The sequence below is a fragment of the Aspergillus ambiguus genome (assembly GCF_047715705.1).
Source record: "Aspergillus ambiguus strain CBS 117.58 unplaced genomic scaffold BDV59scaffold_24, whole genome shotgun sequence".
Lineage (NCBI taxonomy): Eukaryota > Fungi > Ascomycota > Eurotiomycetes > Eurotiales > Aspergillaceae > Aspergillus > Aspergillus ambiguus.
Genome location: NW_027395537.1, coordinates 21,113 through 35,455, shown reverse-complemented (window position 1 = coordinate 35,455; position 14,343 = coordinate 21,113). Strand labels below are relative to the sequence as shown.

Genomic DNA, 14,343 nt, shown 5'->3' with positions numbered 1-14,343 from the left:
GTGCATGATTTTGCATCTATCAGAAGGTCGGTTTCGTAGTCGGCAATTGGCATCACGGAAAACCCCCATCCATTCGTCGGGGCCGAGGCGATGGCCGCTGAAGAGACCCCGAGCATTTCAGTACGCTGACATCTCCATCTGACACACGGCAATGGTGCCCTCTGCAACTACCGCGGGGTAAGTCATCTCCACCAAAGCCAGGGGCTTGAGTGGTTGCGTGGCCCCGTTTCCCTCCATCGGCCCCTCCAGTGAATGCGGAAATGACCCGTCCGCCCCCAGACCCCGGAGTTGTTGGGGCCCCGGATGTTACGCTGCAGATAATTTTATCTTCCACGAAGCCGTCCATGGGGTGTTTAATGGTTGTGAATTCACACTAAACATCATGTCAACTACTTCTAGCGGCCTGGTATCATTCTCTGGAGACACACCTGCCAAATCAGAGACGCAGTGCCATGAGAACACTATGGGCGTGGAAGCCGTGGAGCGGATAAGTACCTTATCGGACCAACACCGGGCGTACCTGATGCAGCGGCATGGCACACTGAATCTCGACCCTATTCCCTCCATGCACCCCGGGGATCCGTTGAATTGGCCGCTATGGAAAGTGAGAAATAATTGAAAAGCTCCATCTTTCAAGTCACTGACATTATCCGAACTAGCGACTGACCAATCTACTCCTGGTTTCATTCCATGCGTTTATGGGAACATTTAGCGCAGCTTCTATCATCCCTGCCTATGAACAAATCTCTAAAGACTTGGGTGTATCGATGCAAAAGGCCTCATATTTAACGAGCTTGACGATTGCTATCTTAGGAGGCGGCCCTCTGTTCTGGAAGCCCCTCTCGCAACGATTCGGTCGGCGCCCAGTCTTTCTAATCTCGCTACTGGGGAGCTGTGTTTTCAACATTGGCTGCGCAAATAGTTCAGATTATGCATCTATGGCAGCATGCCGCGCTTTAATGTCATTCTTTATCTGCCCTGCTTTCGCTCTTGGGAGTGCCGTCGTCGCGGAGACTTTCTTCCAGCACGAACGGGCAAGATACATGGGTGTTTGGACTCTACTGGTTACCCTTGGAGTACCAATCGGTCCTTTTATCTTTGGCTTCGTGACCGAGCGTGTCGGATGGGAATGGATTTATTGGGTTTTAGCCATTGTATGCTACACCCAGGCAGGCGAGCTTCCATTGATGCTAACCGGTACGCTCTGTAGGTAAACGGTTGTGAGTTAATTCTATACATCTTTCTTGGTCCGGAAACTAGATACATCGGTGAGGATGTGCAATCTAGCCCCTCATCAGCATTCAAATTGGAATATTTGAAACTGCGAAGAATCGATCCAACTCCGCTGACGGTCAGGGAGTTTTTTCGTCCGCTTATACTCTTCACCAATGTCCCTGTTCTACTAGCCGCTTGTGCATACGCCATGGTATTCCTATTTGCATCGGTCTTGGCGTCCGTGGAAGTTCCGCAGCTACTTCAAAGCAAATTTAAATTAAATGCCCAGCAGTTAGGCTTACAGTTTCTTGGATTGATTATTGGGTCCGTACTAGGCGAACAGCTTGGGGGTGTGCTGTCGGACGTATGGATGAACGTTCGTGCGCGCCGTATCAAGGAGAAACCAGCACCTGAGTATCGACTCTGGCTCAGCTATCCAGGATTCCTGCTCTCCATAGTTGGCCTCACAGTTTTCTTGGTTTGCACGGAGCAGGCTACAGCTGCAAAATGGTCCGTGGTGCCAGTGGTAGGAACTGGAATCTCGGCATTTGGAAACCAAATAATAACCACTGTCTTGACTACGTATGCTGTTGATTGTGTCGATACATCCTCAGATGCAGGGTCAGTCGGTGTCTTTATCAACTTTGTGCGATCTACCTGGGGATTTATCGGACCATTCTGGTAGGTTTGATTGTTTCGAAGGTAGGGAAAAGATCTAACCAATGCCCCAGGTTTTCTTCCATGTTCGAGAATGTTGGGATTGCACGTAGTGCAGGAGTTATTGCAGCGCTCATAATGGGCGTTAGCTTTATTCCAGTCACGCTGTTGCACTGGCAGGGCAAAAGATGGTGTAAATATACAGATTGTGCGTGATGGTGTCTTACTGGAAATAGCGAGCGGGCTCTAACCGAACAATCTGGGATTAAAGGTACGATAGAAAGAGATTGATGGCACTTCGTGGCAACTAAACATGTTAGTAGCCGTGCAAAACCCCGGGCTAGGACAAAAATATGACAAACGCACTCACAGGACAAGGAAAAACCACCAGTCAGTACTACCTATACTTGACCGCCGGTTGTACCAATATTACATGCAGTTAACGCTCCTGAAACGAGCGCAGGACATGCGGACGCGGCTATATCACCCTTTACAGACCCCTTCATAACCACGGACCGCGAAGACTTCCTCGAAAATGCTCATTCAAAGCGCCTGAGGAACAGTATTGAGGGGATAGAAACTGGGCTCTGCCTGAAGGCACAGAAGAAACCTCGGCCTAAGCTACATGCATAGTTATAAATTCACCATCTAGTTTTAGCCTTGCCTACTGTGCCTACTGTATTCACTATTCACATCCACCTCACCTTATGTTTCTCCTATTTTTCCCTCCATATCTTCTCTCACCCTTCTCCCATACCCTTCTTCCTCTCTACGCTGTCCCCTAACGAGCTCCCTCGGTGTTTCCTCTTCTCACTGTTGGACGTCACGTTGAACACATGCCTTCTTCTAACGACAGCAACATATCTTCTGTTGCCAACGACGAATCGAACTACCTTTTCATAACGCCACCACTCGCACGCAACTCGGAATTAGATCTCGCCCACTGGTTCCGCCAATACTGCGATCACCCCATCTTGGACGAGCTGGAAGATTCCCTTCAGGAAAACCTCGTGGGACCATCTCGTGGTTCGCTCCCACTTGTCGAAAATTCCAGAAACCATGGTTAAACATACTTCCACCTTAACGTCATCTCTCTGCCGATGAAGCTTCAGCTGAGAGACGCCACTTTGCAGGGGTTTGCAATTCCTACGTCTCCTAAGCTACCTAAGTTCACAGATTTGACCACCCTAACCAAGGCGGGGCTTAGCAGCGGTTTTTTGTTTTTTTTTTTTTTTTTGCCTGTACGATGAAGTCACGAATGTCTACCCGGCCACAGCGTGGCGGACTGTTTCACTGCGTCCGGCGGTCAGGAAACCCTACTACAAAGTTATTGACAATGGCGGCCAAGTAGTACAACGTAACGGATATATATTAGCTCCAGAATTTACCGACCTCTATCTACGTGAAACGGCCCGGGATCTCATGCAGACCGCTCAACAGGAACTCCAGGCTGCCTTTCATGCCTACCGAACTCAACAGGATTGAAGCCCTTGTGGAAGCGTAAAGCGCTCAGGAAGAGGACTGGCAACTCCTTGCTATGTTTAGCAGCCTGCTCTCTCTTTTTCTCGCGGGGCATGGCGTTCTGATCTACCGGATCCCAACTTCAGAGCGATAACCTAGTCCGTTAATCCCCTCATTGGAGAGTCCCAATTGCTCGAGAAAGAGTTTCACGAAATTAAGGTAAAATTTGCAGACCAGGTCTTCTGTATCGCGCTTATGGGGCTTCAATTTAGCGTGAGTGTGGTTTGCTGGTGAAGAAAAAGCTGCCGATGGATTGTCGCCTTGGAGAACACCTCTCTTATTGCCATTATTTTAATAATGTCAATTTCAGGGTTAGCCAGCCAGCAATGGGTCAGTCCAAGTCGCTGGGTCCGGCCTGATTCGCACTTGATCCATCATAGCAGATAAACCACGCTCGAGCCGGATGATGCTCGGATCGCAATCGGTTGATGGAAGGGAGTTGGCCTGAAGTGAAGGATAGAGAGACGTATAGCGCAGAAGTACGCAGCTGATTTGGTGTAAGAACCGGGGGTACGTGGGATTGTGGTCGATCCTAAGGCATCTGTTTCACCTTCGCTCCTCTTACCTCTTTTCAACCGTTCGTCCCCCAACTTCGTCTCCTTTTACCCTTCACCCTTCTTTCTATTCATCCTTATGTTCCCACATAACACTCCTTACAACCTCACCTTGTGAATCTAGTGGATTAATCTCTACAGGTCGCGTGTTTGTCAGGGGAGAAGCCGTATGGCTCGTTCGCTGATATCCGAATCAACTTCTGGAGTCAAAACCCGCCTATCTGACCACAATGCTCGTCACTGTCTCCAGGATCAGGTAGACGAGGCATTGACGAAGCCTGGGAGAGAGTCTGGGAAACTTTTCGACTTATTGACCTCGAACGGTGGATCGAGAGTATTAATCAGCCTTAAGCCCCAGACACTTCATTTGCACTGGACGACATGGTGTTGGAACAGAGCCTCCAATACATTGTGACGCGACATGAGAAACAAGAGGAAGTCCATTGGTGAGACTAAGCCCCGTATAGACAGTCCTGCGTCACACCCGAATTAACACCTAAACTGGGAGCCATGAGCGTACAACACTAAATCTGTAATGAAATATAGACTACAAAGCCAAACAAAAATGTGCCACCGGGCGATAATCCGGGGTGACGGAAAATAACATCAAGTCATCCCTTGACACATATACCGAATGTGGTAGCACCCGACTGCCGTAAAACACCTGATTGCTCCTTAGCAAATTTTCTGGGAAAAGACGCATCAATCAACTACGTAGTACATCTCGTAGTCTCTTATAAAGCTAGTGCCCCGATGGCCTATGTTTCGAACTTACTACTATCATCAACCACTCTCGAGCCATTCCACACCGTATTCCTCACGACAATTTGAAGAATCACTACATCAGAATGAAGATCGTTTTCATTTTAGGAACATGGGCAGTTCTTCAGGAGACCTACGCCGTCCCGATATTGAATGGCGAGAAAGGTCCAGTGCCATCCGCTATGCCACCCGGCCATTCCGCCTGTTGTCCCGGAGTGTATGAAGATGTGCTCCCTGTTGGTGATGCCTTGTCCTCCCTATTCGTGAGTTTTGCCGTATCTCTAGTCAAGGAGTATTTGTGTTTTTCAAGAAGCTAATATTTTATAGCTTCCTAAGGACGCCGCGGTATGTAATTTTATCCCAATTCATTCCTATCTATCGTACTTACAAATACAAACAAAGGGCTGTTGGGCTTGCTGCAAATGGTAAAGCGAGGCATGCAACTGCTGACTTATCGGGCTGGCTTTGTGGATGAAAGTCAGTGTCAGCCCCTGTTTCACATCGTCTTCAGCAGTGTCTGAACGTGAACGGTTATGGCCATCCTTCTCTTGTCGGTCATCGGGGAGCTGCTTCTTCTGATCAATTTTCATGTACCTATCTATCTTTACTCTAATGCCATCAATTAACCCTTCCATGTGATATCTTCCAGGATTAGATCTCATTCACCCATCTCTACGATTATGCGACATGCTCTCACTTTCTCCATACCTCTCCTGTTGAGGTCTCAATGGAATCTTTCCGCCAGCGCCACCGATAAATCTCTGGAGGCTATAAATGTCTCCGACGCAAGCGACAACATTTGTCTCACGGCGAGACCACGAGGAAGTCAGGATATAATACAGTTCGTCGGAAAACGGTGGGAGACCTGGGATTCAACAATAGCCCAGCAACAATCAGTTGGGTATTCCCAGTGTATGAATAAGGAAAATAACCTTATACTGTAAATATTATCCATAATACCTAAGAAGCGATAGGTCACAACAGTGGCATCACTCAATGGAGTCTGATAAGGGACCTGGAGATCCGCCTCAACAGAACTGTCCATGGAGTACAAGGCCGCAGCAAATATGACTGTTGTAGATCCTTGGCTGCGTCGAACAATTCAACGTTCTACATTTTTGAGGAGCACCTAGGCATACGGAAACAACGACGTCTCTACATAGTCATGCAATTCAATGGTGTTCTAAGCATCGCTCGCAATAGTAGTCAGAAAGAATACGCCCTGTCGGCAATTCTCGGCGCCAGGGCTCCAGAACGCCTACCGCTTTCAATGATCATTTGCAGTGTGTCTTGTTCTATGTCGCTGAATTTTGCCATACTGGTGGAGGTCAGACAGCAAATGTTGTTTTCATGCAGCTGCCAAGCTCCTGGGTCCCCAACCTCCCTCGGTTCGCGAAGGTAAGCCTCAAACTTGGCCGGTTCTTGTTGCTTGTGATCAGCAAACTTATTGGGTAATAACCATCCATTGAACCAAAGTGGTCTCCCATGACGATCCAGATGAAGCAATTGGGGGGCACATATTGTATAATTGGTCAAAACGTCCGGTGGAGAGGTACTGGTCTGGTCAAGTTTGTTGATGATACTCTCATTAACCGCTCCGCTTGGTGGAAAACGTGGTTCCAGCATGCCCATTATGCCAGCGTCCCCTTCATGAAAAGCATATCCTGGATCTCCTGCGAGCTCCCAACCAAGCCAGAATGTCTCCTTGTCGCCTAACATCTGTTAAATCGACGCTGGAATGTTGTGGGATGCAGAGAAGGGGAAGTTAACATACCATAAACCATGTCATAGACTCCTATTTTGCCCTCAGCAGCGTTGCCATCACGGTCAGGCCCATTCATTCTAGTAACTAAAAGAAGCGCAACAAAGTGCTTCCACGTATCGACGACAACAACTCCAGATTCTTGCATATGACCACTTTCACCAGTCCAGAGCCGACTGCGGACAACGTTCTTTGAGATTGGCTTCGGAATTATTCGTTGGAGCCACCGCTTTTTGACTTCTGGCATCATGAGTCGATCCTTGAAGAACAATGCTCCAGTCTCTAGGTACAGCGGGTCCTCAAACAGCAGTTCGGGGTTTTGAAAGAATAGAGAATCGGCATCAATGTATATAACTTCGCGGAAACTGGAAAGAAGAATGGCAAACGGTTTTCCCGCCCAGCCGGCAAGGGTCCATCCGCTATCATTTACCATTTGACTGAGATCGCGGGTAATCACTCCCGGGAGAGATTCCAAGTCGGAGCGAAAATCTTCGCTAAGATCCCCATCACCAAGATACAGGACCTCAATGGGTAGATCACATCCGAGACGACGAATCGAAGGAATAGACGTGAGAAGAAATGGTGCTTGTGCATCTCCCGCTGAGAAGACGAGGCCACGCCCACCGGAATACAGTTGCGAGTGTAAGATTGTATGGTCAGAAAAGTATGGCGCCGTCCACGGGAAGAGAAGCATCGATAAACGTGTTATTACAGAGCGGTAGGCTTCATAAGAACGAATCATTTGAGCCAAGTCCACCTGCAAACTGCTTGACAGTTCGGAATGGCGTTTTATGTAGGAAATCATATCGTCCCGCACATACATTGACTCTGGTCCACGAACACAATGCAGATCCTCCCAAGCTTCGAAAAGAACTTTGAAAGAACGTGTTCGTAGTCCCATCTCGCGCAGCCTTTCCTCGCCCGTTCCAGCTATAGGCCGCAGCAAATCTCGAATGTGGAGCTCATCGGGGAGTACTGTTAGGATGCGATGGAGTGCGTCGCGTACGTCTACTTGACGCACAGGATCCCCGGTGTTATCATTGGCATATGCGGCATTTATAGCTTGTGGAGATGATTCAAGTCCTAGTTGGGTGTTTCGTTGGCTGCCGCTGCGACGTAAGCTCTTAGTGGAGACAATACCATTGTACGATCCAATAGATTCGGCAACTGGTTTCTCTATAAATTCCTAGTTAGATCAATAGGCATTAATGTCGACATCGGCAAAGATCATGTGTACCCAGTCGCTCTACTCTGGTCGCATTCGCTTGGTCACCAGCCTGTGATCGATGGACCGCCGTGTCGTAGCAAAACCAAATCACAAGAGCAAGGAGAATGAGCCGCAGGGCTGCTGTACGTCGTCTTCGCTTTGCACCGCCCAACTTTGAGGCCCAATCCATCGCTTAAAGACCGTAATCTGGCGACAGAAGGATTGTGGTTGTTAGGCCTGATGCTAGCTATAATGATCTGATGTCAATCCATCCGTATATCATGAATTTATCTTAACCTGTGTATTGGCAGAATTTATATACCCTAGTCAGTGTACAGGGCTCAAAGCACATACCAGACCATGGCAGGGAAAAACAGTCAGCCTATTTCTTTAGAAGGCACACAGGAGAGATATTATTAACTACCCATGACGACTCAAGACGTCGTGTGATTTCCAGGTCACCCTGAGGGTGGCGGACGTGACTTGCACAGGAAATAGTAGGCGGGCAAAGCTGAAACACCATTCGATGGCAGGAAGCTGTCTAGATTATTGTGGCTTCGAGACATGCAGTCCCGATCAAGTCTGGTTTAGGCTAAAGTTCATTCGCCCGGGATCCAGATTCATCAAGGCGACTGTCCCATCGGATCGTCTGTCCTGGACGGACCAACGCCAGTAGAAAATACGGGCAGTTTCTTGGCGGATTACTTTCTTTAGCCGGAACAGTTCGTCAAACTGACGGGGCATCCTCGTCTACAACGTAATATGTGGAACATATGGGAGATATATATATATATATATACGTATCTACAATCGACACTTAGGAAAAAATGTATCCATTGTCCGAGCACGTGACCAAAAACTTCAAACGAGTCCCTTATTAATAGGGCGGCATATCGGCTAGGACGGTCGGACGCTATGTAGAGTTCAATCTCAGTATGTGTCTTGGTCGCGGGGATAAGAAGAAAGGGAAAGGATATATAAAAGTATCTTGCATAGGTCAAAAGTCAAGCAGCACATATCTTGGATGGGTCCTGCGATGCACCATTACCATCGCCGCCCGTGTGCCTCGGCTCCGCTCTTCTCAGGGCCGCGGAGGCGTACGGACCACATGCTGCCATATTAACGGCGCATGAACCTGAAGGGATTCGGGCAGGGGTCCGCGCGGGACGGCATTACAACTCAATTCTGCATTGTATATATGGAAGCACCAAGAGTTTTGCAGGACGATTTGAGCCATGGAAGGGCATTTGTGCCAGTGGCCTAGGTGGCAGGCTGTAAGAAAACCCGCGCACGAAGAAACCTGACACCTGTTACCCTCTACGCGGACTTCGGACTCCGTACAAAACCACCAATTTTAGCTATGATCAACATACTCCCCAAAGAGACACACGAAGGATTGGCATTCGGCAGACAACCCCGCGTAATTCGTTGGCGGACCGTGGGAAGAAAACTGGACCGACCCACGGCTTTTCACCGCTTCGTAATCATGACCCCGAGAAAGAAACACTACTGGACATCAGGAACCCCATCGACGTCAGTAATGCCGGTCCTTATATTGCTCGTAAGGGGCAAACATGGAGAATGCCCCATGCAGGTGACATCAGGGTTCACCCCCGAGAACAACCCCTCCTTATTCTCTTTCAGGGAAGCAGGGCGAGGTTGTGCGGATGATATCCAAGAAAGTTTATCCCCATACACCAATGAGAATCGTGTCCCTCTAGGAGGAAGCCAAACCCTTCAGGGATCATCGGCGCACCAACAGAGGTTACACCTTCACCCACTAGAACTATCTATTTTGTACCTCCCACTAGTACCAGATATTGCGGGCGAAAAAAAAAAAAAAACTATACCTCGCACAGGGCACCATGTACAGTAGATTCGGCCAATAACATCGATTGATATTTAGGGGCAGCCGCTTCTCAACAAGAGTATGGCTCATCTGATATTCGCTTGTCTCCGCGTCCTCAGTCGAGATCCGAGGTTTGTCGATCCCTATGCGGGGGCCAATTTCATATGCAACGGCCGATCTGCGAGCGACGGAGGGGCTGAGAAATAAATAGGAGTTCAGTGCCAAAGGTCATTAACTGTTATCGCAGTTGCTACCGCTATCATCGTCGCCTCCTTTTGTCCGTTTATTTTCTCTGTCGTGTCACACAATGGCCCCCACCAATGCCCCAGGATACGTCGGCAACCTCTCAGCGGACCAGGAGGCTAAGTTGCGCCAACTGTGGTCGATCATCCTCAAACTGAACGAGATTTCGCCTCCCGGATTCCAGGATGTTGCCTTAGAAAGTAACCAAGAAAAGCTCCCGCAACCGGTCCACCGCCGCAGCTCGTCACTCACAAAAACCGTGTCGAACACCAGCAATACGAACTACCCTTCGGATTTGAACGACGTCTTAATTGGTCTTGGAATCAACAACAGCGAGCTCAAGACAATACGGGACTGCCTGAATAGGACTTCAATTGCCGAGATTCGGCGCAGCTTGTTAAGTACGGCAAAGCAGGATCATCCCGATGCATTGCTCCTTCGTTTTATCCGTGCCCGCAAGTGGGATATCAGCAAGGCTTTTGCTATGATGCTTGAAGCCCTTGTGTGGCGGGTGAAAGAGCAGCACGTTGATGAGAAAGTGGTGGCCAACAGTGAACTGCAGGCGTTGAAGGAATCACAGAACAAGACCAATACAGAGGAAGCGAAGGCCGGTAGCACCTTTCTGGCGCAGATGCGCATGGGCAAATGTTATGTTCATGGGACAGACCGCGCTGGTCGCCCAATTGGGATCGTGAAGGCGCGACTCCACAATCCCAAAGCCCAAAGTGAGGAGGTTATTAAGCGGTATATCCTGCATGTCATTGAATCTACGCGCCTGCTGCTTGTGCCCCCCGTGGAGTCTGTGGTATGTGTTTGAAGGCTTCATCCTAAGCAAGAAAAAGGCGATTCCAGCTTCCCATGAGAGTGACTAACACGGGCTATTAGAACATCATCTTTGATATGACTGGCTTTTCACTCTCCAATATGGTAAATCAATTAAATCGAGTGATGCCTAGCTACTATGGCTAATTCCTGTCCTAGGAATACGCGCCTGTCAAATTTTTGATTGATTGCTTCCAGGCAAACTACCCTGAATCCCTGGGTGTCATGTTGATCCATAACGCGCCCTGGATATTCTCTGGTTAGCAGCTTGCTCATCGACAATTCTCCCACAGACCATACTAACGGGTGTAGGTATCTGGAAGATCATCAAAGGATGGATGGACCCCGTTATCGTTTCCAAGGTTGACTTCACGTACACTGCTAAAGATCTGGAAAAACACATTGAACCAGAGCAGCTGGTGAAGGAGCTCGGGGGACAGGACCAGTATGAGTATAAATTTGTTGAGCCCGTGGAGGGCGAAAACGAGAAAATGAGCGATGTTAGCACTCGCGATGCTCTTTTGGGTGAACGGGAGAAGATTGGCGAGGATCTGCTAAAAGCCACTGCCGAGTGGATAGAAGCCGTGAAATCGAACGATTCGGAGAATCTTGCGAATATTAAACAGCACAGGGACGAAGTTATTGAAAACATGCGCCTAAACTACTGGAAGCTTGATCCTTACGTTCGTGGTCGCGGGCATCTGGATCGCACCCAGGTGATCGGTAAGGGTGGGAAGATATCGTTTTATCCTGAACCAGAAACAGAAACGGAATCGCAAGAGACTAAAGCCCTAGAGGTGGAACATGTCGAAAGTGCGCAGGCCAAGACGGTAAATGTCTAATATGATCCAATGCCTAAGGTGACATTCATGACGGTTGGTTTGATATTTCATAACATACTACAGTTTTTAGATATTGCCATATCCGTGGTTTAAATATGCAATGCTTAACGATATATAAATATCTTATTATTCATCGGGTTTTCACGGCTCTTCATTCCCCGTTGTCCGCGGCGATGTGCTTCGAACCAGACTTCTAAACGAGTGACAATATCTTAGTCAGCCACCATAACTCTAGCAAGAGGGGGGAAGCTGTCCAAGCCAGAGGTAGGAGCATCGCTTTTCTCATGAAGGCGCTTCATTTCTCTCGGCCTCCCAACCCCGAGCTATTGTCGTTCGTGCGTTAGCCTAGATAGCAGCAGTTAGAAAAAAAAAAAAAAAGGGCGGGAAATAATTTACCTACGAACAACTCGGGACGAAGATGTAAGACAGCAGCTTTAGGCGCTCCGGCTATGATCATACGACGCGGCAGAAAGGCAGAAATAAATGTGCGAGGTGTGAGGATACCGGGAATGAAGACATGCTGGTAGCAAAAGACCATCGAATCCCTGTTTCGTGAGGCTATTTCCTCTGTCGTGATGCGGGGAATGCCGGGTGGCGTTTTGGCTAAAGTGCAAGTTTCCACCTTTACGCCACGGCGTATTTCCCAAGTGTTGAGCAGGGGTTGGTCCAGCGCAAGCCAGGTAATGTTGTTAGATGTTCGTGGGAGTTGTTGTCTCACCCTGAGTTTCATTATGTTTCTAAGTTGTCTGGTCACCAGTGTAGCCAGCACGAAGACCCAAAAATCAGTTACTCGGTGTATAGATGTGGTAACACTGGTGGATTGCTTATCACGACTCCCCACAGCGGAGGACCAAGATAGGCGGCTGCCCACCGTACGAAGAAAGTCAGGTACATATCATCGTTCATTGTTTGAGCGTTTCTCAATGTCGGGCTGATGGCTGAAGCACACATGAGAGAGCCCCTAGAGCAAAGTGTTTTGCTTCCCTGCCGGATAAAATAAATGTCGATCTTCCCTTATATGAAATAAAGCAATTTGCAAATTTCACTGGTATTCAAGATGGGTCGCGAAGGTCGGGGTACGAAACAACCACTGCTCTATTTGAACTCTGTCGTTTCGGCTAAAGTGCGAGGATGTCTCAGAATATAAAATGGGTCTCTCCTGCCAGCCACTTCAAATGCAGAGTATTCATCGAAGACAAGTCATCGCGCCTCAAAAGCATCATATCCCAGAATGGTATCTTACGCATCACTCGTCGTTGCTTTCTCTGCCATCTCTGGCGCGCTTGCTGCGCCTAGTCCTAACGGTCTCCTGGAACTGTTCAAACGCCAGCAGACTGAGTCCGGTACTGGCACCAACAATGGATATTATTACTCTTTCTGGACAGACGGTGGTGGCCAGGTCACCTACACGAACGGCGATGCTGGCTCTTACAGCGTTGACTGGACCGACTGCGGGAACTTTGTCGCCGGGAAAGGTTGGAATCCTGGGAGCTCTCAGTACGTATACATCGTTCCTAGCGAGCTTACTACTTCGATTTGGCCTAACAGTAATAATGTGGGAACAGGGCCGTCACTTATAGCGGCGACTGGAACCCAAGTGGCAACAGTTATCTGTCTGTCTACGGTTGGACTCAGAACCCACTAGTTGAATACTATATTGTTGAATCCTTCAGCACTTATGACCCTTCTACTGGTGCCCAGCAGCTGGGAACGGTTGAGAGTGACGGTGGGACGTACAACATCTACAAGACGACTCGGGAGAATGCGCCTTCAATTGAAGGGACGGCCACATTTGATCAGTACTGGTCCGTCCGCACCGAAAGTCGTGTGGGGGGCACAGTCACTACGCAGAACCACTTTGACGCTTGGGGCCAGGCGGGACTCCAGATGGGAGATCCCAACTATATGATTTTGGCAACCGAAGGTTATCAGTCGAGCGGATCTGCGTCAATCACTGTTGGTTGAATAGGCAACCTCGGCCAGGCATATCGACACGATGGTTGCGCTTTGGATTTGTCCATCCCTTGCTTTACTTTTTGGATCTTTGTGGCACTGGATGCCATTCGTATTTGTTTATCACAGGTGTTGTTTCATCGAAGTATATAGTTTGGAAGCAGCCTAGAAATACTATCAACATTTGGGCATCACTGATATACATTCTCCCGGGAATGAGAGGCACGGGTAAGGGCACGCAATTACGGATTTCAAGACGTTCTCGGGCGTTGATTAGCGGGAGAAATCGGCAATAGATATTGAACTGGAAGGACAATTCGTAGCAGCACCTACTAGTCTTCCCTTTCTCAGGAAACATCTCCCGGCGACGGGTTTGTTGCTGGACACGTGAACTTGTATAACACTTTTTCATGATGTAATTCAAACACATCTAATGCCCATAAAACTTCTATAGACATTAACAAACACAACTAATACCATTTGGTAGTTTCAAAATGCTGGACACGCGATGAAGAATAATTCATTATAGAGAGAAAATGGGATTTCAGATTGACCAAAGGTAATGCCGCACCTGCACCAATTATCTTCCTTGTGGCAACTCTGCTGACAGAATGCGCTAGCCAACGATTTTATGATTCTAATCTGCCTCTCCGAAAGATAGAATTCGTCCATTTAGTCAGTAATGTTAGACCCCATAATGTTATCGTCTACAGTATCGTATTTATGCCAAGAATATTAGGATTCATAATGTGTCAATACGTTGCTGCACAAGGCCTAGGTAATTTAGATTCCATGGTTTGGTTCCTGTCCTCTACTGTACTGGTGACATGGATGTGTTTGGACATCAAGTGGCGATTGACATCATGATGAACACGACTACTTTTAGCGACATAAGATAACAACCATCGATTTTACAATTCCTCAGTCTGTCCAAAACCATCTAAATCCAAGACAAA

At 48.2% G+C, this 14,343-nt stretch overlaps 5 protein-coding genes across 5 annotated transcripts; 4 read left to right on the top strand and 1 right to left on the bottom strand.

Annotated features, from left to right (window-relative positions):
- Positions 1-463: 463 nt before the first annotated feature.
- BDV59DRAFT_194203 (MFS multidrug transporter) lies at positions 464-2,088 on the top strand (the record flags this gene model as incomplete). The annotated part of the gene is made up of 4 exons (XM_073692353.1): positions 464-604; positions 660-1,154; positions 1,211-1,896; positions 1,947-2,088. 4 exons carry the CDS (start codon positions 464-466, stop codon positions 2,086-2,088), a joined length of 1,464 nt encoding a protein of 487 aa, XP_073546231.1.
- Positions 2,089-5,290: 3,202 nt separating this feature from the next.
- BDV59DRAFT_64400 (uncharacterized protein) lies at positions 5,291-5,784 on the top strand. Its single transcript, XM_073696823.1, has one exon. It carries the CDS (start codon positions 5,390-5,392, stop codon positions 5,651-5,653), a length of 264 nt encoding a protein of 87 aa, XP_073546230.1. The 5' UTR covers positions 5,291-5,389; the 3' UTR covers positions 5,654-5,784.
- On the bottom strand, positions 5,291-8,172 carry BDV59DRAFT_181800 (putative alpha-1,3-mannosyltransferase). The gene is made up of 4 exons (XM_073690291.1): positions 7,709-8,172; positions 7,612-7,647; positions 6,484-7,554; positions 5,291-6,421 (listed from the first exon to the last, which is right to left on the bottom strand). The coding sequence occupies exons 1-4, from the start codon at positions 7,866-7,868 to the stop codon at positions 5,916-5,918; spliced, it is 1,773 nt and encodes a 590-aa protein (XP_073546229.1). The 5' UTR covers positions 7,869-8,172; the 3' UTR covers positions 5,291-5,915.
- A 1,335-nt stretch (positions 8,173-9,507) lies between these two features.
- BDV59DRAFT_181797 (CRAL-TRIO domain-containing protein) lies at positions 9,508-11,466 on the top strand. Its single transcript, XM_073690290.1, has 4 exons — positions 9,508-10,575; positions 10,656-10,697; positions 10,752-10,851; positions 10,905-11,466. The coding sequence occupies exons 1-4, from the start codon at positions 9,835-9,837 to the stop codon at positions 11,432-11,434; spliced, it is 1,413 nt and encodes a 470-aa protein (XP_073546228.1). The 5' UTR covers positions 9,508-9,834; the 3' UTR covers positions 11,435-11,466.
- A 1,199-nt stretch (positions 11,467-12,665) lies between these two features.
- Positions 12,666-13,399, top strand: BDV59DRAFT_194200 (glycoside hydrolase family 11 protein; the record flags this gene model as incomplete). Its single annotated transcript, XM_073692352.1, has 2 exons — positions 12,666-12,931; positions 13,000-13,399. The coding sequence occupies 2 exons, from the start codon at positions 12,666-12,668 to the stop codon at positions 13,397-13,399; spliced, it is 666 nt and encodes a 221-aa protein (XP_073546227.1).
- Positions 13,400-14,343: the final 944 nt, after the last annotated feature.

Coding starts and splice junctions, on each gene's coding strand:
- BDV59DRAFT_181800 (XM_073690291.1), bottom strand. CDS start 7,868: ATGGATTGGGCCTCAAAGTTGGGCGGTGCAAAGCGAAGACGACGTACA. Junction 7,648..7,708: donor GACCAGAGTAGAGCGACTGG/GTACACATGATC, acceptor AGGAATTTATAG/AGAAACCAGTTGCCGAATCT. Junction 6,422..6,483: donor AGTCTATGACATGGTTTATG/GTATGTTAACTT, acceptor AACAGATGTTAG/GCGACAAGGAGACATTCTGG.
- BDV59DRAFT_181797 (XM_073690290.1), top strand. CDS start 9,835: ATGGCCCCCACCAATGCCCCAGGATACGTCGGCAACCTCTCAGCGGAC. Junction 10,576..10,655: donor TGCCCCCCGTGGAGTCTGTG/GTATGTGTTTGA, acceptor ACGGGCTATTAG/AACATCATCTTTGATATGAC. Junction 10,852..10,904: donor CGCGCCCTGGATATTCTCTG/GTTAGCAGCTTG, acceptor TAACGGGTGTAG/GTATCTGGAAGATCATCAAA.
- BDV59DRAFT_64400 (XM_073696823.1), top strand. CDS start 5,390: ATGCGACATGCTCTCACTTTCTCCATACCTCTCCTGTTGAGGTCTCAA.